The 21,432-nt window shown below is 36.5% G+C and overlaps 1 protein-coding gene across 1 annotated transcript in view; it reads left to right on the top strand.

Annotated features, from left to right (window-relative positions):
• The window catches only part of LOC122812305 (venom factor-like), a 1,464,680-nt gene that overhangs the window by 1,037,128 nt on the left and 406,120 nt on the right, over window positions 1-21,432 (top strand). The window contains exon 26 of the mRNA XM_044084707.1: window positions 14,059-14,113. Coding sequence (XP_043940642.1) covers window positions 14,059-14,113 — 55 coding nt within the window. The remainder of the gene's footprint in view (window positions 1-14,058; window positions 14,114-21,432) is intronic.

The following is a 21,432-nucleotide window of genomic DNA, read 5'->3' as shown; positions in this document are numbered from 1 at the left end:
TTTTACTGGTTAATTTGTTTAAATCAGTTTGTGCTCATTTGCTACATAGAACTGCATTTGCACATCATGCACTGCCGAGCAGCGGTGCGCACCATTGGCAGTTATAGACGCAAACATTTTCCCTGGTGGTCCATCAGTGAGTATATAGTTTGTTTAACTGGGAGAAGCCAGTGTGGCTGCATAGGATTCTATTGGGTATGATCAGCTGATGACAGGAACATCATGTGCTGGTTGTCGCTCTTAGATGCATTAAGAAGACGGTGAAGCTTGGGTGTTCATTTAAGTAGTTTCTTGTATACAAATACATCAGGACTGATGGCAGGAACATTAAAGTTAAATGAACTAACTATGACTGACTACACACATACAAGCTCTCACTCTCGCTGCTCATTCAAAATGGCACCCTTGCTTGCACGTGCTCAGTACTTCTATGCACTGCTGACTCACTGGAAAGCTTCTTAAATACATATCACATACTCTGATCTACATCCTCCCTCTTTACTGAGCTATCTCATATAAACAACATTTCAATAGACATGCAATTTATACAGACGCTAATAAAGAAAAACAGCAGTCATGTCCATATTGCCGTGTATCTGGAAGTAGGTTTTGAGATGTGACCTGATCTTCTGACATAATAGTAACGACTGAGTTTAACATCACTGGGGAATGTTCTACTTGAGGAGTCTCAGGGATTTCCTCAGCCACAGGAATTTCTGACAGAATGTCTTCTGAAACAGGAACATTGGACAAGTCAGTCTGAGAACTAGAGTCTATGTCACAGGCAAAATGCTGTAACACTGGCTCAGTCACTGGTAACAAATACTTCTTCTTTCATCTGAATTCCATTCCTTGTGATTTCACAATGTAAGATCTTGGCGCTCTTGACACAAATTTTTAACAAATCCGATGTGATCAAAAACTTTTGATGTCTGCATCCTCACTATCTCCCCTTTTTGTAAAGAACAGAGTGGTTTGCTGGTTTTATCATAGTAAGACTTCTAGGACAAAAGCTTCTTCGGCAGTTCGGCTTTCACTGATTTGTTGTTCTTAGCACACGGAACCAATAAATTACTGCTGATTGGTAGTGTGGTTCTAGTTTGTCTCAACATAAGTCTCTGTGCAGGTGAACCAAGATGTTTATCATGAGAAATGTTTCTGAGATTTAACAAGTTGAGGGAAACATTGGTATTGTCATGCCTGGGTTTCTCTAACAACTGTTTTGTACTTTGAATGGCATGTTCACCCAAGCCATTTGACTAAGAGTATTCAGGACTATTCGTAATATGAAAAAAGTCACACTGTTCTGCAAATTTCTTGGAGTGCTGACTTGTAAACTGTGCACCATTGTCAGAAATAACTCTGTGCGGGCTACCATAGACAGAAAAGTGTTGCTTCAATTAAGTAATGACAGTATTGGAAGTTAGGTTGGGAAGTAGGTCAATCTCTAACCAATTTGAATATGAGTCTTCTAACACTAAATAATGTTGACCATTCCACTCAAAGATATCTGTGGCTACTGTCGACCAAGGTAGTTCAAGAATCTGGGCTAACTGAACTGGTTCTTGCTGTTTTTCCAGCTTTGTACTATTACGTACTAAACACGATGAAAGTACTTTCTCGGTATCTCTTGACAAAGAAGACCAAAATACTAGAACTTTTGTCCTTCTTTTGGTAGAATCAGTTCCTGGGTGGCCATGATGCAAGATCTTAATGTACTCTTGTTGCAAGGATTTTGGAACAATCACTTTAGGACCTTTCATGATGATACCATTGTCAGAAAAAATCTCGTCTCTGTATGGAAAATAAGGTTGCACTTCTAATGATAAACAAGATTAGTTGGAAGGCCATCCTCAACTGATAAAGTGGTTGAGTTTCTGGAGAAATGGATCTTAAGCTGTATGAGTTCTGAGCTCATCAAGATGTATGGAAGAAAGTTTTCTCACTTTCATGACTTTAAAATCAAGTTGCTCATTGTTATGCTGTTCTGTGTATTTTTCTGGGTGAACTGGATAAGTTATCAGCAAGATAAAGAAGTTTACCTTTTGTGGAAACAAGACTGAAATTGTACTTCTGCAATCTCAGCATCATGTGTTGCAGTCTGGCTGGAGCTGTGTGCATAGGCTTTCTCAAAATAGTGACTAAAGTTTGGTGATGAGTTTCAATCTGGATAGGTCGACCAAAAATATAATCAAGAAACTTTGAACATGCAAACATAATGCCAAAAGCTCTTTCTCAATCTGGGCATATTGCATCTCAGTCTGGGTAAGAGGTCTTGATGCATAGGCTACTGGTCTACCCTCTTGAAGAATGACTTCTCATAGACCAAACTTAGAACCATTACAGGAAAGAGGAACTGGTTTGTGAACATCATAGTAACTGAGAGTTGGTGGGTTAGCAGTTTTCTGCTTCAGGACATAGGTTCATAGGTTCATAGATTACTACTAGGCTAACTGCCTTTGTGGGTCATTTTAAGCCTAGTCAGTTATCCTTGTAAGTGTCAAACCCTGCACCTTGTGTTTGTAAGGTAAACACCTTAACCATTATGCCAACCTCCCACCCAAATAAACAGCTCTGCCATGTATCGAACCCTGACCCATCTCACCTACAGTACACTGCATTAACCCTCCATGTCATGCAAGAGAGCTGAACATTGACTGAAATTTGGATTGAACTTGCCTAGATAGTTGACCATGCCAAGAAAACTTTGCACAACTTGGACATTGTCTGGAGCTGGCATCTTGAGAATTGTTGTTTTCTTGGAAGGATCTGGATATAAGCCTGAACTGGCAAACAAGTGACCAGTATAAGTAACTTTTCATAGCCTGAATTTGTACTTGTGAGGATTCATAGGTTCATAGGTTCATACTAGGCTATCTGCCCTAGGGCATTTATAAGCCTAGCCAGAGTTGTGTGGCTTTTACCACCCCTTAAGTTGAAAAATACTATACCCATTAGTTTGCCGTGCCTCTGTCCAGCAGTGATACAGAAATGATCCCCGGGGTAAACCTACAATCTCCCATCTACTGGTCAAGATTCCTCTTGGACAGAGCCAGCAAGGTGCTCTGTCTCACATAGACCGGGATTCTGTTCCACAGCATAGGGAGTCTCTAGGTGATGAATCTGTCCCTCCAGCACATCCTATTTATATCCGTGTTGAGGTTTAAGTCTCTTGCTCTTGTGGCTCTGGTGGATTTGGATTTTTTGAGGTGGAGCATGTCCATTAATTCCGGGTTGGACATGGCCTTGTATGTCAGGCACAGGTCACCTCTGAGCAGATGGTATGCGACTGAATAGAGCTGGAGTTAATTCAGTCGGGCAGCATATGACATATTTTTGAGCCCCTTTATCCTTTTGGTGAGGAACTTTTGGGGTCTTTCCAATTGCTACAGGTGTCAGGTAAGATACATTCCGAATGGGGCATTGTACTCAATCATTGGTCTGATAAGTGAAGAGTAAATGGGAACAATGACCTCCCTTGATCTGGATGTGAATCCCTTCATAATCATGTGGGCAATGTAGAAGGTCCTCCTAACCACTTTGGCAATGTGAGTGTCAAAAGAAAGGTTACTGTCAACTTGGGTCCCCAGGTCCCTGATAACCTCTTCTGTGCTTAATGGATTGCCACCTATGTGGTAACTTGGGGTTACCTTGTTTTACCAAAGGGTATGACTATACATTTTTTGGCGTTTAGCTTAAGGCCATGGCTCTGGCACCAGTTATCTGTTTCTATGAGACCTCTCTGAAGGATATCTGTGTCTGATGGATTTTCAACTATGGCGCCCAGTTTGCAGTCATCTGCAAACTTTGTCAGCCACAATCCTCCTATGTTTGCCTGCACTTCTGAAAAGTAGATGCCGAACAAGAGGGGGCCCAGGACTGAGCCCTGTGGGACACCGCTTGTGACCGGCTTGGAGTCTGACATGGCACCAGCAACTCTAACCCTGTGGGTTCTGTCCTTGAGCCAGTTTGCAACCCATCTTGTGACATATGGGTTTACATTTCAGCTGGTGAGATTTTCTATGATACCTGAGTGGGGTATTGTGTCGAAAGCTTTTGCAAGGTCAAGGTAGGCTATGTGAACTGCCTTACCCTCATCAATGGCCTTGGTGACTGTTTCAAAAAAGTCGACCAAGTTCAAGAGGCATGATCTGCCCTTGACAAAGCCAAATTGGGTAGGCTTAAGATTCACTTCACATGCTCTTTCCAGAACTTTCCTGAGGTTCCTGTCATGTTCAGCTTCAACATTGCCTCCTACTAGAATATCCTCTACTTTAATAGCACATGGATAGCCAGAAAGAAATTTGTTCCATTGCATGCTGAAAGACTTCACTGGCAGAATTTATCCCAAACGGCATTCTCAGAAATTTGTATCTTCCAAATGGTGTACCGAATGTGGTTAACAATGAAGAATTTCATCAAGTAAAATTTGCCAAAATGAATTCTTTGCATCTAAGACAGAAAAAACAGTAGTGTTTGGCATGAGGGCAACCTCTTCAACTGTGTGCATTAGATGATGAGGTCTTTTTAATGCTTTGTTCAGATCTCTTGGATGAATACATATTCTGATATCATCTGAGCTTTTCTTATGAGCTACTGCCATGGAGGATACCCATTCATAGGTTCTTCTACTGGACAAATTGCTCCTAGCTGCACCATTTGGTCTGGCTTGGCTTTGACTCTGTTCTGCATAGCTACTGCAACTTTCCATGCTGGTCTGATAATTGGGCTGACCTCTGGGTCTAACTTCATGCAGAACACAACTGATAGTTTGCCTAGTGTGCCTGCAAAATATCAGCATACTCAGAAAAATGGTGTGGGTGAAATTTGGCCTATTGTCATTGAGGCTTACATGGTGAACTTCTTTATTAATTAAAATCAGTCCCATTTTCAAACCATCTCTGAGGCCTGATAATGACTGCACATGTCTCTTGACTATGAAAAATTGCAAGTCATAGCTGTTCCCAGCAGAAACATAAAAGTAATACTGAGGCTTTGGTTTGCATCTCTTCATCACCATATGCAACAAGCTTTGCACACTTTGTTAAATCAAGCTGTTCTGCAGCTCTTACTCTTGAAAATGTTTCTGCTGACATAACACTGCACTCGGAGCCAGTATCTTCTTTAAGCTCAGTGGGACCCCCATTAATCCAAACAGTACAAAATATCTCATTCTTTGCCCACAAATCTACTGCATTGACTGTTTCACCAAGCACAAACACAATCAACATAAAAAGTAGGGTTGCAGCTTTCTAATTGCTCAACTTGCCTCTTGGAATGCCTTCTTTTAATAAAAAATGGACCTTATTTGATTTACAAAACCTTTGAAAATGATTACACTTTTTACATTTGTGGCACTGCTGACCAAAAGCTAAGCACTTTTCTCTGTTGGGTAGATGATTTCCACCACAATTATGACAGTTGAGAATAAAATTTGGTATTGCAGCTAACTTCATTGGTTCATAGTTGGTATTAGAAGTGGAGGTAGCCACAAACCCTTTTGATTTTACTGACTCACCCTTATACTTCATTCAGCATGCCCTGGAATTTGCTGAAAAGACTCGGGGTTTCCGATGGACTGTTACAGGACCTGCAGTAGCTGCCATGTGCCTGGACCTGTTTCTTTTAACCACGTGCTGCATACTGTCGGCATGAGCTTTGTCACTGTGCCTTCCACAGCTATTCTCATTTGTAAGCTTACTTATGTGCCTTTCTGTAAGCTTGTATATCTGACAAATCTCAATGTCCTTATTTAACATCAAGTAACTGTCTTGAAGAAAAATCTTTTTCACTGTGTCATTATTAATGCCACACACAAGACTGTCCTTTATCAACTCATCTCTCAAATCACCAGATCTGCATGTTTTAGCTTTGTTTCTCAAGTCAATTATATATATGGCAAAAGTTTCACTAGGCTTTTGATTACCTGTGTAAAATAAGTGCTTTTCCATTGCAATATTTGTTTGGGGGTTACACATTTCTCTAAATGTATGTTTTAAGCACTCTGGGTCCTCCCTTGTTTCAATCGGTACTACAATATGGCAGTCTTATCCCTCTCCTGCAAACACAGCAGGTGCATACACAAATGAATGCTCTCTTTCAATGGCCACTGAACCAGGTAAGTTAAGTAGAATAAATACCTTTGTAAGTGCATCTTTGTCAGTAAAAGAAGCCTGTATGAAAATATGGTATTCCTTCTCAAACACTCTCCAATTTTCTGCAATATTGTTATCAAAAACAAGCGATGCAGGTTTGCAAAACCCTTCTGCCATGCCCACAGATTATAGTAAAAGAGAATGCAAAATGGCCCTTGTAATTATGCACAAACATTCACTCACGCCAGGTACTTGTAATAATATTCAAATATACAATAAGCACTAATACTGTACTCTGAGAAATATGCTTTGAAACAACTGCACTTTAGGTTCATAGGTTCATAGGTTTATACTAGGCTATCTGCCCTAAGGCATCTATAATCCTAGCCTAAAGTTATGTGGCTTACACCACCCCTTATGTTAGAAATACTGTGCCCATTAGTTTGTTGTGCCTCTGTCCAGCAGTGACACAGAGATGATTCCCGGGGTAAACCTACGATCTCCCATCTACCAGTCAAGATTTCTCTTGAACAGAGCCAGCGAGGTGCTCTGCCTCACATGGACCGGGATTTTATTCCACAGCATGGGGAGTCTGTGGGTGATAAACATATTCTTTGAAATAATAATGTAGTGCAAAATCCACAAAGCGGAAGCGAAGCAGAGTAAAAGTACTTGAACAATTTATTAATAAAATAAACACACTGTAGGTCGGATAAGCGCTTTCACTCACATTAAGAGCTTCTTCAGAACAATGTGAGTGAAAGCGCTTATCCGACCTGCAGTGTGTTTATTTTATTAATAAATTGTTCAAGTACTTTTACTCTGCTTCGCTTCCGCTTTGTGGATTTTGCACTACATTATTGTTTTATACGTAGCTGAAGCGTTTACCCAGGTTTTGCAGGATTCATTGCTTGTTATATTCTTTGAAATGACTACTTTGTGAAATAACTGTACTATAATACTGCACACACTTGCAAACACTTTGCACACGTTGGATATTTTGAATAGCTTTAGTTAATATGAAAAAGTAGCACAGCAAAAAATATAGTTGGTTTCCCTTTTTTGTATATTTTATGTGATTCAAATATTGTTTCAAATATTTTCATAATTATTTTGAATATTTTTATCAATATGTCGCAGGTTCAGACATTTCATTTAATAAGAAATTTATTTTGAGCAATCTGAGTGCTTCGTTTTATAGTTATATCAAAATAAATCATTTAAGCAAGTTTTAGTATCTGGAATTTGTTTCTGACTTGTTTTGCAAGTTGTTTGAGCAGTAAGGATGATCCACTCCTATATATTCCTCCAACTTTAACCAATTGCCTCATGGCTGTAACTCTGGATCCCATTCTGATACCATGTCACTCTTCTTATGTGCATTAAGAAGACATTGAGGCTTGGGTGTTTGTTTAAGTAGTTAATTGTATACAAATACATCAGGATGGATGGCAGAACATTAAATGTAAACAAACTAACTGACTACATACATGCATCCTCTCACTCTGGCTGCTCACTCAAAATGTCACTGTTGCTTGCTCGTGCTCGGTACTTATATTCACTGTTGACTCATTGGAAAGCTTCTCAAAGGTATATCACACACTCTGTCCTACACTGGTGTCTCCTGATATTGAGTATTAATGTTGCTAATGGTGTATTTTTATGGTGTAAAGTACAAAGTATGCATAGTTGTTAGTAAAGGAAGAGGAGTCTGTTTATGTTAAAGCATTATTTGAAAGAAGACCCTTGTCATGTGTTTTATTTCTTTCCAGAACTGAGCTGGTGTAGACCAACTGGCTTCTTTTCTCTTCCTTAATTTATGTGGTTTTAGCTGTACTAATAACTATTTTAACTTCCTTGGTAAGTTTTAAATAAGTTAGTTGCATTTTTTTTCAGGTCCTTTTTTACATGCTTCCCAAGCATTGCCTTTGGACCTCATTTTGTTTTTGATTTTGAAAGTGAGCTAAGGATTTGAATCTGATTTGGTTTGTTCATTTGTAACAGTTGTCTGCTAGTTCAGTCAGTATTAGAATTTGGAATGATTTCTGTATTACTGTTGCATTGTACATATGCAATTTATGACCTTATCAGGTGTGTTACTCCACGTGTGCGTTAGTTTACTCTTTTATCCTTATGGCATATGCTGTGGCTGAAAATGGTTTGTGAGGTCCAACCCACTTACACTCACACAAGTTACATATGAATAAAGAAAAGCGATGACATTTTAGTTATTACAGAAAGTGAATGTCATCACTTGTGGCAGTTTCTGCTACCAAGAAGCCTTCAATGACATTAACATAAAAATGTGTGTGTGTGTGTGTGTGTGTGTGTGTGTGTGTGTGTGTGTGTGTGTGTGTGTGTGTGTGTGTGTGGAAAAAAATATATATATATTTTTTTTTTAGTTGTATTTATGTCAGATTATCAATTTTTCAGAAACTCGAACTTCATACAATCGAGTACGTTTTGTTGGTTTCGTTTCATTCGAGTTTTCATAAAATCGAACATAAAGAGTGAAGTGTCATACGATCAAGTGCTTCTTACTGTAGTAAAAAAAAAGAGTGAACACTCCAAAAAGCACTCTAAAACCCTTTGTACGTGTTAAATAGTTTTGTTGCAATTTTGTGTTTTGCAGGTCCTTTTTCTATGCTTTTCATTCATTGCCTCTGGACTTCATTTTAATATCTGCAGTCAAGTCTAACAAATGTGATGGTATAAATGAAATAAAAGCTTTTTTTAGGTAGTATTGGACTGTTTATATTTATGTTGAACAGATTACACGATGCTACTCCAAGTAAATGAATCAGACAGTTACTACCGTGGCATTTTACTTTACCTTTCACATCTAACATGTGTAACATTTGTTTATATACATCAGGTTTATCTATTTAAGATTTCACTTTCTATCACGTGCACTGGTTTCATTTATACAAGTTCCCTTACATCAGTTTTTGTCTCTTCACTAATAATAGCCACTGATATTTCAGACTTCACCCTTTAAAAATATAAATGAGACAAGACTTTCACAAATTTTGAATGTTATTCACTTGTTGTGCTTATGCACACTGATTCATTTAAACATTTGTTATCTAATCTGTGTCCTTATGCACACTGATTCATTTAAACATTTATCTAATCTGTGTCCTTATGCACACTGATTCATTTAAACATTTGTTATTTAATATGAGTCCTTATGCACACTGATTCATTTAAACATTTGTTATCTAATCTGTGTCCTTATGCACACTGATTCCTTTAATCATTTGTTATCTAATCTGTGTCCTTATGCACACTGATTCATTTAAACATTTGTTATCTAATCCGTGTCCTTATGCACACTGATTCATTTAAACATTTATCTAATCTGTGTCCTTATGCACACTAATTCATTTAAACATTTGTTATCTAATCTGTGTCCTTATGCACACTGATTCATTTAATCATTTGTTATCTAATCTGTGTCCTTATGCACACTGATTCATTTAAACATTTGTTATGTAATCTGTGTCCTTATGCACACTGATTCATTTAATCATTTGTTATCTAATCTGTGTCCTTATGCACACTGATTCATTTAAACATTTATCTAATCTGTGTCCTTATTCACACTGATTCATTTAAACATTTGTTATCTAATCTGTGTCCTTATGCACACTGATTCATTTAATCATTTGTTATCTAATCCGTGTCCTTATGCACACTGATTCATTTAAACATTTATCTAATCTGTGTCCTTATTCACACTGATTCATTTAAACATTTGTTATCTAATCTGTGTCCTTATGCACACTGATTCATTTAAACATTTGTTATCTAATCTGTGTCCTTATGCACACTGATTCATTTAATCATTTGTTATCTAATCCATGTCCTTATGCACACTGATTCATTTAAACATTTATCTAATCTGTGTCCTTATTCACACTGATTCATTTAAACATTTGTTATCTAATCCGTGTCCTTATGCACACTGATTCATTTAAACATTTATCTAATCTGTGTCCTTATTCACACTGATTCATTTAAACATTTGTTATCTAATCTGTGTCCTTATGCACACTGATTCATTTAATCATTTGTTATCTAATCCGTGTCCTTATGCACACTGATTCATTTAAACATTTATCTAATCTGTGTCCTTATTCACACTGATTCATTTAAACATTTGTTATCTAATCTGTGTCCTTATTCACACTGATTCATTTAAACATTTGTTATCTAATCTGTGTCCTTATGCACACTGATTCATTTAATCATTTGTTATCTAATCCATGTCCTTATGCACACTGATTCATTTAAACATTTATCTAATCTGTGTCCTTATTCACACTGATTCATTTAAACATTTGTTATCTAATCTGTGTCCTTATGCACACTGATTCATTTAAACATTTGTTATCTAATATATGTCCTTATGCACACTGATTCATTTAAACATTTGTTATCTCATCTGTGTCCTTATGCACACTGATTCATTTAAACATATGTTATGTAATCTGTGTCCTTATGCACACTGATTCATTTAAACATTTGTTATGTAATCTGTGTCCTTATGCACACTGATTCATTTAATCATTTGTTATCTAATCTGTGTCCTTATGCACACTGATTCATTTAAACATTTGTTATCTAATCTGTTACCTTATGCACACTGATTCATTTAAACATATGTTATGTAATCTGTGTCCTTATGCACACTGATTCATTTAATCATTTGTTATCTAATCTGTGTCCTTATGCACACTGATTCATTTAAACATTTGTTATCTAATCTGTGTCCTTATGCACACTGATTCATTTAAACATTTGTTATCTAATCTGTGTCCTTATGCACACTGATTCATTTAAACATTTATCCAATCTGTGTCCTTATGCACACTGATTCATTTAATCATTTGTTATCTAATCTGTGTCCTTATGCACACTGATTCATTTAATCATTTGTTATCTAATCTGTGTCCTTATGCACACTGATTCATTTAAACATTTGTTATCTAATCTGTGTCCTTATGCACACTGATTCATTTAAACATTTATCCAATCTGTGTCCTTATGCACACTGATTCATTTAATCATTTGTTATCTAATCTGTGTCCTTATGCACACTGATTCATTTAATCATTTGTTATCTAATCTGTGTCCTTATGCACACTGATTCATTTAAACATTTGTTATCTAATCTGTGTCCTTATGCACACTGATTCATTTAAACATTTGTTATCTAATCTGTGTCCTTATGCACACTGATTCATTTAAACATTTATCTAATCTGTGTCCTTATGCACACTGATTCATTTAAACATTTGTTATCTAATCTGTGTCCTTATGCACACTGATTCATTTAATCATTTATCTAATCTGTGTCCTTATGCACACTGACTCATTTAATCATTTATCTAATCTGCATCCTTATGCACACTGATTCATTTAATCATTTATCTAATCTGTGTCCTTATGCACACTGATTCATTTAAACATTTGTTATCTAATCTGTGTCCTTATGCACACTGATTCCTTTAATCATTTGTTATCTAATCTGTGTTCTTATGCACACTGATTCCTTTAATCATTTGTTATCTAATCTGTGTTCTTATTCACACTGATTCATTTAAACATTTGTTATCTAATCCGTGTCCTTATGCACACTGATTCATTTAAACATTTATCTAATCTGTGTCCTTATTCACACTGATTCATTTAAACATTTGTTATCTAATCCGTGTCCTTATGCACACTGATTCATTTAAACATTTATCTAATCTGTGTCCTTATGCACACTGATTCATTTAATCATTTGTTATCTAATCTGTGTCCTTATGCACACTGATTCATTTAAACATTTATCTAATCTGTGTCCTTATTCACACTGATTCATTTAAACATTTGTTATCTAATCTGTGTCCTTATGCACACTGATTCATTTAAACATTTATCTAATCTGTGTCCTTATGCACACTGATTCATTTAAACATTTGTTATCTAATCTGTGTCCTTATGCACACTGATTCATTTAAACATTTGTTATCTAATCTGTGTCCTTATGCACACTGATTCATTTAATCATTTGTTATCTAATCCATGTCCTTATGCACACTGATTCATTTAAACATTTATCTAATCTGTGTCCTTATTCACACTGATTCATTTAAACATTTATCTAATCTGTGTCCTTATGCACACTGATTCATTTAAACATTTGTTATCTAATCTGTGTCCTTATTCACACTGATTCATTTAATCATTTGTTATCTAATCTGTGTCCTTATTCACACTGATTCATTTAAACATTTGTTATTTAATCTGAGTCCTTATGCACACTGATTCATTTAAACATTTATCTAATCTGTGTCCTTATGCACACTGATTCATTTAAACATTTGTTATCTAATCTGTGTCCTTATGCACACTGATTCATTTAATCATTTGTTATCTAATCCGTGTCCTTATGCACACTGATTCATTTAAACATTTGTTATCTAATCTGTGTCCTTATTCACACTGATTCATTTAAACATTTGTTATCTAATCTGTGTCCTTATGCACACTGATTCATTTAATCATTTGTTATCTAATCTGTGTCCTTATGCACACTGATTCATTTAAACATTTGTTATGTAATCTGTGTCCTTATGCACACTGATTCATTTAATCATTTGTTATCTAATCTGTGTCCTTATGCACACTGATTCATTTAAACATTTATCTAATCTGTGTCCTTATGCACACTGATTCATTTAATCATTTGTTATCTAATCCGTGTCCTTATGCACACTGATTCATTTAAACATTTATCTAATCTGTGTCCTTATTCACACTGATTCATTTAAACATTTGTTATCTAATCTGTGTCCTTATGCACACTGATTCATTTAAACATTTATCTAATCTGTGTCCTTATGCACACTGATTCATTTAAACATTTGTTATTTAATCTGAGTCCTTATGCACACTGATTCATTTAAACATTTGTTATCTAATCTGTGACCTTATGCACACTGATTCATTTAAACATTTGTTGTCTAATCTGTGTCCTTATGCACACTGATTCATTTAAACATTTGTTATCTAATCTGTGTCCTTATGGACACTGATTCATTTAAACATTTGATGTCTAATCTGTGTCCTTATGCACACTGATTCATTTAAACATTTGTTATCTAATCTGTGTCCTTATGGACACTGATTCATTTAAACATTTGTTATCTAATCTGTGTCCTTATGCACACTGATTCATTTAAACATTTGTTATCTAATCTGTGTCCTTATGCACACTGATTCATTTAATCATTTATCTAATCTGTGTCCTTATGCACACTGATTCATTTAATCATTTGTTATCTAATCTGTGTCCTTATGCACACTGATTCATTTAAACATTTGTTATCTAATCTGTGTCCTTATGCACACTGATTCATTTAAACATATGTTATGTAATCTGTGTCCTTATGCACACTGATTCATTTAAACATTTGTTATCTAATCTGTTAGACACCTCAGTCATAAATGTAAACATATAAATGCACACATTAATATAATGTATAATTATTGAACTTAATAGGTATTTGTTCTGATTTTGTGTTTACAAACTTGTCTGTCTTAACTAGTCATGCTGATATTTGAAATAGCCTCTAACAAATAATGTTTTGTCATATGTGTTCGCACTGTGGAGCTTATCTCCCTGGACCACTACTGAAAAGTGGCCTTGAAATTGTCTCTGCTATTTTACTAAACAAGCAAACAAACAATTTTTTACTTCTATGCATACATACATACATACATATGCAAAGTAAGTGTAGGTTAGACCAGAACAAGGGCCTGTGATGAGTGTTTATGGCGGACAGCTGCTGCAGTGTGAATACAACTGCCACATCCTAGACAAAATAATCTGTGTGAAAAATGTGCTAGTTATATGTAAAGATGCTCTCACATCAAATGTCTGTTTCTTGTTTTCTTCTTATTCCTTCAGCTGAAAAACCAGCAGGAGCTTTTAACACAGTCTTTGTTACCGTCTGTACAAGGTAAGCAAAGCTTTCTTCACTCCTAGGTTTAGTTATGAAATATCCTGTATAGTTGTAAATGCTTTGACAGTAAAATTTCCCTATTAACATCAGGTGTGAAACCTGTTAAACAGTCTGGCATTGAATAGAATTAAGCTTGTTAAGTTAACATCAGGTGTGAAACCTGTTAAACAGCGTGGCATTGCATAGAATTAAGCTTGTTAAGTTAACATCAGGTGTGAAACCTGTTAAACAGCATGACATTGCATAAAATTAAGCTTGTTAAGTTAACATCAGGTGCGAAAGCTGTTAAACAGTGTAACATTGCATGGAATTAAGCTTGTTAAGTTAATATTAGGTGTGAAACATGTTAAACAGCATGGCATTGCATGGAATTAAGCTTAATATTATGCGTGAAATTGGAATTAAGCTTAGAGCAGGTAGCTTGCGCATCAAATAGCACTACCATACCCCAGCATTATATACCATTCTGCCCTTAACCACAGAAACTACCCTAGGAGTCCCCTGTTAAAACCAATTCCTTAATCATACACAGCCCACCATTTTACAGGACTAAACATCATGGGCATGCAATTTCCTAATGTCTGTGTGGCCAGCTTGGTAGATCTGGGCATCCTAAGGCAATGTAACCATTTTCTCATATTGTCATATTACCAGTTAATCATTAAAGAACATAACACAATTTCAAAAGATGTAAATACACAACTTTCTTGCAGTCAAAAATCTCACATGTAAACTAGTTTGCCAAGAATGTTCACACTACATTCCTCACACATGCAGCTCACCAGACACTCAGATTGTCTTAGGAAATAATCCACGAAGTAGTAGGCTCTTCCAAGCAGCTTTATTCACATACAAAAAACACCGGTGCTCCACCACTGACCTAGGTTTCGTCCAAAATGGACTTCTTCAGAGTGTGTGGAAGCATAAACATATATACACAATCATCAATTAAAATAATTAAGCAATTAATCAATAAAAACAATCTCAAACAATCTACCTATTATAAACTAGATTGACTAGTGTAAAAAAAAAAAAAAAACTTTAAATGAGTTGCAAAATTACTTCCTTAAGGTCAGAGAAAATCCTAAGTATTATATGTAGATATATTTAATTACAATGTAAGTAAAATGTAAAAAATGAATAATAAATATTAAACATACCGTACTGTACAAGTGTATGTTGAAATAACCTAAAAATGTTGAAATAAAAACTAAAAAATAAATCTTAGTATATACTAAAAATGTATATAAGTAATAGAAAAATTCGCCTCATGAAGCCTGACAAAGGCAATGGGGTGGTGATAGTTGATAACACTGACTATGTGAGTGAGATACTTAACATGCTTATGGAAGACAATTATACGGAGGTAAGCCTCAACGAAATACATATTGCATACAGGAAGATAGACTTAGTGCTTGAGGACATTTTATTACAAGGAGGTATTAATGAGGACGATTATGAATTTTTGATTAACAAATTTCCGGTTGTTAGCGGAATATTTGGTATTCCAAAAATCCACAAGGGCCTGAACAATTTCAAGTTCAGGCCCATTGTGGATGGGAAAAGAAGCAAGGTGTTCTTCATTAGTAAATTTTTAGACTCAAAATTAAAAGTGGGCTTAAATAGTTTTCCCCACATTACTAGAGATTCTTGGCACTTTTTGGATAAGATCAAAAAAGTACAAGTATTGGAAAACACATTGTTTGTGACTATTGACGTAGTTAATTTGTTTACTGCTATTCCCCATGATATTGGGTTAGTCTGGTTGGAAGAACAGTTAATTTCAACGGGTCAGTATGACCAAGACCAGATTAACACTTACGTTATGTTAATGGAATTAGTTTTACGAAACAATTACCTATACTTTGAGGGACATTATTTTCACCAGAGTAAAGGAGTAGCAATGGGGGCAGCTTGTGCCCCCATATACGCCAACTACATCATGGCATATTGGGAGACTAATTTTGTTTTTCATAGTGTTTACAGCCAATACATCCAACTATACACTCGTTTTTTGGATGACATTTTTATTGTGTGGCAAGGGGACAGTAGGATTTTGGATGAGTTTATTCAATACATCAATCAAACTGCCTGGTTTTTGAAATTTACCCATGAGATAAACGACAGGAAAATCAACTATTTAGACATATGCCTAACATTAAATGATGATAAAAGTGCTTTGACATCTAACATATACAGAAAATCGACCTTTTCTAACTCCTATCTCCATTATGACAGTTGGCACCCAGTACATCAGAAGAGAGCCATCATTAAAGGTCAAATGATGAGGGCAGCACGCATGGTCAGTGAGGACTCTGACCTTGCGGCTGAATTGGAATTTATGATGGGTCTTTTTTTAAATAGGGGATACCCAGAGATAATGTGTGAAGAGGTTAGGAAGGAAATTTTATCAAAAAGAGGCACTGGTAACATCATATCTATTCTTAGGAGTTCAGAAGATCTGTTTAGTGATAATGTAAACCAAAAACAAGACTTAGGTAAAGAACATTTCCTTTTTGTTCTAACATTTAATGCAGACACAGATGATATTATCAAGATTATTGAGAAATATTGGACGTCTTTATCTAGATTAAAGGACTTTAGTGGGTTTTCTGTCTGTAAACCTAAGTTTATTTTTCGGAAGGATAGGAGTTTTAAAGGAATGTTGGAAAATTGTAATTTCGTAGAGACAAAGACTTGTAAAGCTAGGGGCAATTTCAAATGTGGTAGATGTTCCACTTGTACCTTCATCTTAACAACAGGTAACAAGATAAAGGTTAACAACTATTCCATTAAGATTAATGGACATTACAATTGTTTATCTACTAACATTATATACATTGCCAAATGTCAGTCGTGCACGGCATTTTATGTGGGAAAGACGTGCAGAAGATTCAGAGATAGGGTTAGAGAACATCTTCTGGATATACAGCATCTTAGACCCACTAATGCCTTGGCGCGGCATATTATAGCCCACAGGGACCATAAATTTTTATTCTGTGTTATACAACAGCTTGTAAAAGATGCACAGGGGAGAACAACAGACTATCATTTGGACACTTGTGAGCTTAAATGGCAATTGTGTTTGAATGCCCATCATTATCCAGGCTTAAATGAGTTTATTTCCATCAAACCCTATCTAAGGCTTAAACACATATTAGGTTAAAGTTCATAAGTTTTTGATGTAGTACATTCTAAATATACAATAAATATACAATATTTGTGTATTTCTATATCTGTATCAATAATATACATGTTTGTTTATATTAAATTGCTTACATTTAATATATTTATTTCTTTATATACATTTTTAGTATATACTAAGATTTATTTTTTAGTTTTTATTTCAACATTTTTAGGTTATTTCAACATACACTTGTACAGTATGGTATGTTTAATATTTATTATTCATTTTTTACATTTTACTTACATTGTAATTAAATATATCTACATATAATACTTAGGATTTTCTCTGACCTTAAGGAAGTAATTTTGCAACTCATTTAAAATTTTTTTTTTTACGCTAGTCAATCTAGTTTATAATAGGTAGATTGTTTGAGATTGTTTTTATTGATTAATTGCTTAATTATTTTAATTGATGATTGTGTATATATGTTTATGCTTCCACACACTCTGAAGAAGTCCATTTTGGACGAAACCTAGGTCAGTGGTGGAGCACCAGTGTTTTTTGTATGTGAATAAAGCTGCTTGGAAGAGCCTACTACTTCGTGGATTATTTCCTTGGTTTGTGCTGGTTACTTGGTTGATCAGATTGTCTTATATTGAAACACTTAAAAGAAACCTTCCTGAATCTCAAACACCTCCAGAGCCACCTAATGACAACACTGCTCCTCAGAAACCACTAAAGCACACACCAAAAGCAACACCAAGTGTCTCGCATAAGTCTAGACCTAATGGTCCCCCAAGTGCAAAGCCCGTAAGGCAAGCATATATGCTAGCTAATACTCTTGTCCCTTGGACTTCCATTGTGTGACACACACATGTCCCTCTCGCCAGGTTAGACAAGGAGAAGCTAGTGGTTAGTTGCCTATCTGGATCCAAGATGCACAATATCATGCACACACTCATGTCACTACACCCCAAGTAACAATATGAGTCTGTCATAGTCCATGTAGGTATAAATGACCTGACATGTATCATACTGGACTATATGAAAAGAGACACTATGGATCTCTTGGAATATGTGTCACAGATACGTATGAGCCTTGCACTGAGCAGTATTCTACCTTCACCAAGAATGATGCCACAGTGTGAACACAGAATGACTTATTTTAATAATTGGCTTTGTTTCTGGTGTCACTCCAGGGAGATCCAATATCTGTCAGCATGGGACATGGGACAATATGGTCAACAAACCACACTGCTTTGCCAAGGATGGGTTGCACCTGTCATCCCTAGGCTTTTGGATATTGGCTAAAACTTTATATACCCCCTTAGAGTCTTTCTTAGGCAATGCCAAAACTGCCAACATAGTGAAACAGTCTTAAACTAACCTTAAGCTGTTACTGATCAATGCTACGAGTCCAAACAGAAAAACTCCACACCCTTCAAGCATTCCTCACTCTGGAGAATGTAGACATCTGTGGCATGACAGAGACTTGGATTAAATCCATAGAAAGTACTCCAACAGTGCATCTACAGTCCCTTCCACACATTTAGACCAATAACTGCACAGACACATTTAGACCTATAACTGTTCAGACACATTTAGACCAATAACTGCACAAACACATTTAGACCAATAACTGCACAGACAGGGGCCAAATGTGGAGGTGTCTTGATCTACAGGGTCTACGTCAAATATTTGACTTCCAAAATGTCGTATACCATATGGTCGAGACCATATGGTCAATATTGCGACGTTCAAATATCAAATAAAAAAAAAAGAAAAGAAAAGCATACACAAACAGTGTGTGCAGGGGAGAAAGCACCCCTTTACCCCCCCCACACACACCCCTACTTAAATATACCAATGCCAAGACCGCATTTCAGTGCAGAAAAGGGAAATTCTCCCATTCTGCACCGCACGGCGCCGTTAAAAAGTCAACCTTCAAACACCTGAAATGTCAAACATATGGTCTCGACCATATAACGTTCAACATTTTAAGCATTCGAATAATTGACATAGACCCAATCTACAGTAATGGCAAACATACCTCCAGGCTGGTTAAATAAGATGATACCATGGATCTCATCCATGTGCAGGTCACCATAGATAAGGTCTTTTACCATATCATGGCTAGCTACAGGTACCAACTATGCCCTAGAGTATCACAACTCTTACATAAGCCTACTAAAGGTGCTCAATTCAACCAAACACCCTATTTATGAAGTTAACTACCCCTCTATACACTGGGAAATGTACACTGCCTGAAACTCACAGGCACAATGCTTCCTGGATCTTATTCAGATCAAACATACTGGATCTGGTACTCACCAACTTGGGAGAGCATTTACCCCCCCACCGCCATGTCAAGCTGTCATTAATGAGGTTGGATCACAAAGCTGTCTCTTTTGAAGTAAAAATCAACCCTGAAAACCCAGCTAAACCAGGAACAGTTAGGAACTATTCTAAGGCAAACTTCATCCTATTAAATGAGAGTTTGTCAAAATTCAAGTCTCCCTCTAACCCTGAGAACACAGCTACCTATGCAGAAATACTTACAGAGTCCCCTTACAAACATGTGAATGGTTGTGTAAAGCCTGCAGTACATACCAGAAGTAAACCAAAACAAATACTAAAAACAAACCCCACTGATAGAATCCTCACCTAAACAGGGTATATATTAAAAAAGAAAACTCATAGTCAAAATAAGGAAGAGCAACTCTCTTAAAGACAAGTGCTCTCTTATACAACTAAACAAGAAGCTATGAAGCCTAATTAAGTCCAACAAGGTGAACTATGACGTCAGGGTAGTCCTGCAGACTAAGGACAATCACACGGTCTTGCTATGTCTTGAACCTTAAAGGTAAAACATTGCAGTGTGCAGAACTCTTGGTGAATGGTGCTGCTGCATTCACTGATCAGGGTAGCATAGTAAATCTACTGGCTGATAAACTCAGCTCAAATTTCACCTCTAACTTCCTACCAGATCCTCAGGGTAAAATCCCATCCAACATACTTCCCACAACTATTAGCAGGGACCTGTTGTTGGCAGTACTTGCTAAAGTCAACAACACCACCTCTGTGGGTCCTGACAAGATCCCCAATTGCCTTTTGAACAGTTTAAAACATGGTCTATCAGAACTCCTTGAGGCTATCTTCAATTACAGCCTCAAAACGGGCTGCATTCCAAGTGAATAGAGGACTGCTACAGACATTCCCCTCCACAAGGCTGGACAATCAGCTGCCCTATAGAACTACAGACCCTTCAGTCTAACAAACCTAATATCCAAAGCCATGAAATAAAATATCATGGAAATGATTAACAAGGACAACCTAAAAACATTGGATCCATCCCAGTTTGGCTTTCTTGATGGAGGGTCATGCCTAATTAACTTGGTAACCTGGTGTACATCTTTGCGAGGGCCTCTAAGGCAATGGATGAGGGTAAAAGACTACATACCGTGCATCTTGACCTTTTTAAGGTGTTTGATACAATACCGTTCTCAGGCATTGTTGACAAGATCTCTGAGCTAGGCATAAATTCCTACAATAATTACCAGATTGCTGGCTGGATCACAGACAGGACCCAAGAAGTCAAGATCAGTGAGACCACCTCCACTAACAGACCAGTCACCAGCCGAGTACCCCAGGACTCTGTGCTGGGCCCTATCCTGTTTGGCATCTACTTCTCAGAAGGCCAGGCTAACGTTCTATGTCTCTGGCTCATGAGTTCATAGATGACTGTAAACTGTGAGTTATTATAGGTTGCCTCCAAAACACCAACCAGCTTGGAAGAGGGTTTAACACAGACAAATGACTTGTGACAAACCCATGGCCTAAAACACAGCACCAAAAATGCATTATAATGCCCTTTGGGAAACTGTCAACCCAGGTTAATTACTCTTATCAACATAGCACCCCTATGAGTCAACCCAGTAGTAAAGGAGCTATGAACATATGTCACTAGCAACCTGGCCTTTTACCAGCATGTAGCTAAGATAGTAAGAAAATGATTCTATGTCTCCTAGTTTATAGCTAAGAATATAGCATGCAGATCCAAGGAGGTTATTGTACCACTCTACACAGCTCTTTTTGGACCTGTTATTAAGTACATTGTTCTCGTTTTAGACCTGTTCTTGCATACATTGCTCTCTTTATGGACCTGTTATTGAGTACATTGCTCTCTTTTTGG

Source organism: Protopterus annectens, chromosome 9.part0, assembly GCF_019279795.1.
Source record: "Protopterus annectens isolate FY-2018-M chromosome 9.part0, PAN1.0, whole genome shotgun sequence".
NCBI classification, from domain to species: domain Eukaryota; kingdom Metazoa; phylum Chordata; order Ceratodontiformes; family Protopteridae; genus Protopterus; species Protopterus annectens.
Note: the sequence above shows the minus strand (reverse complement) of the source record. Positions and strands in the feature narration are given on the sequence as shown.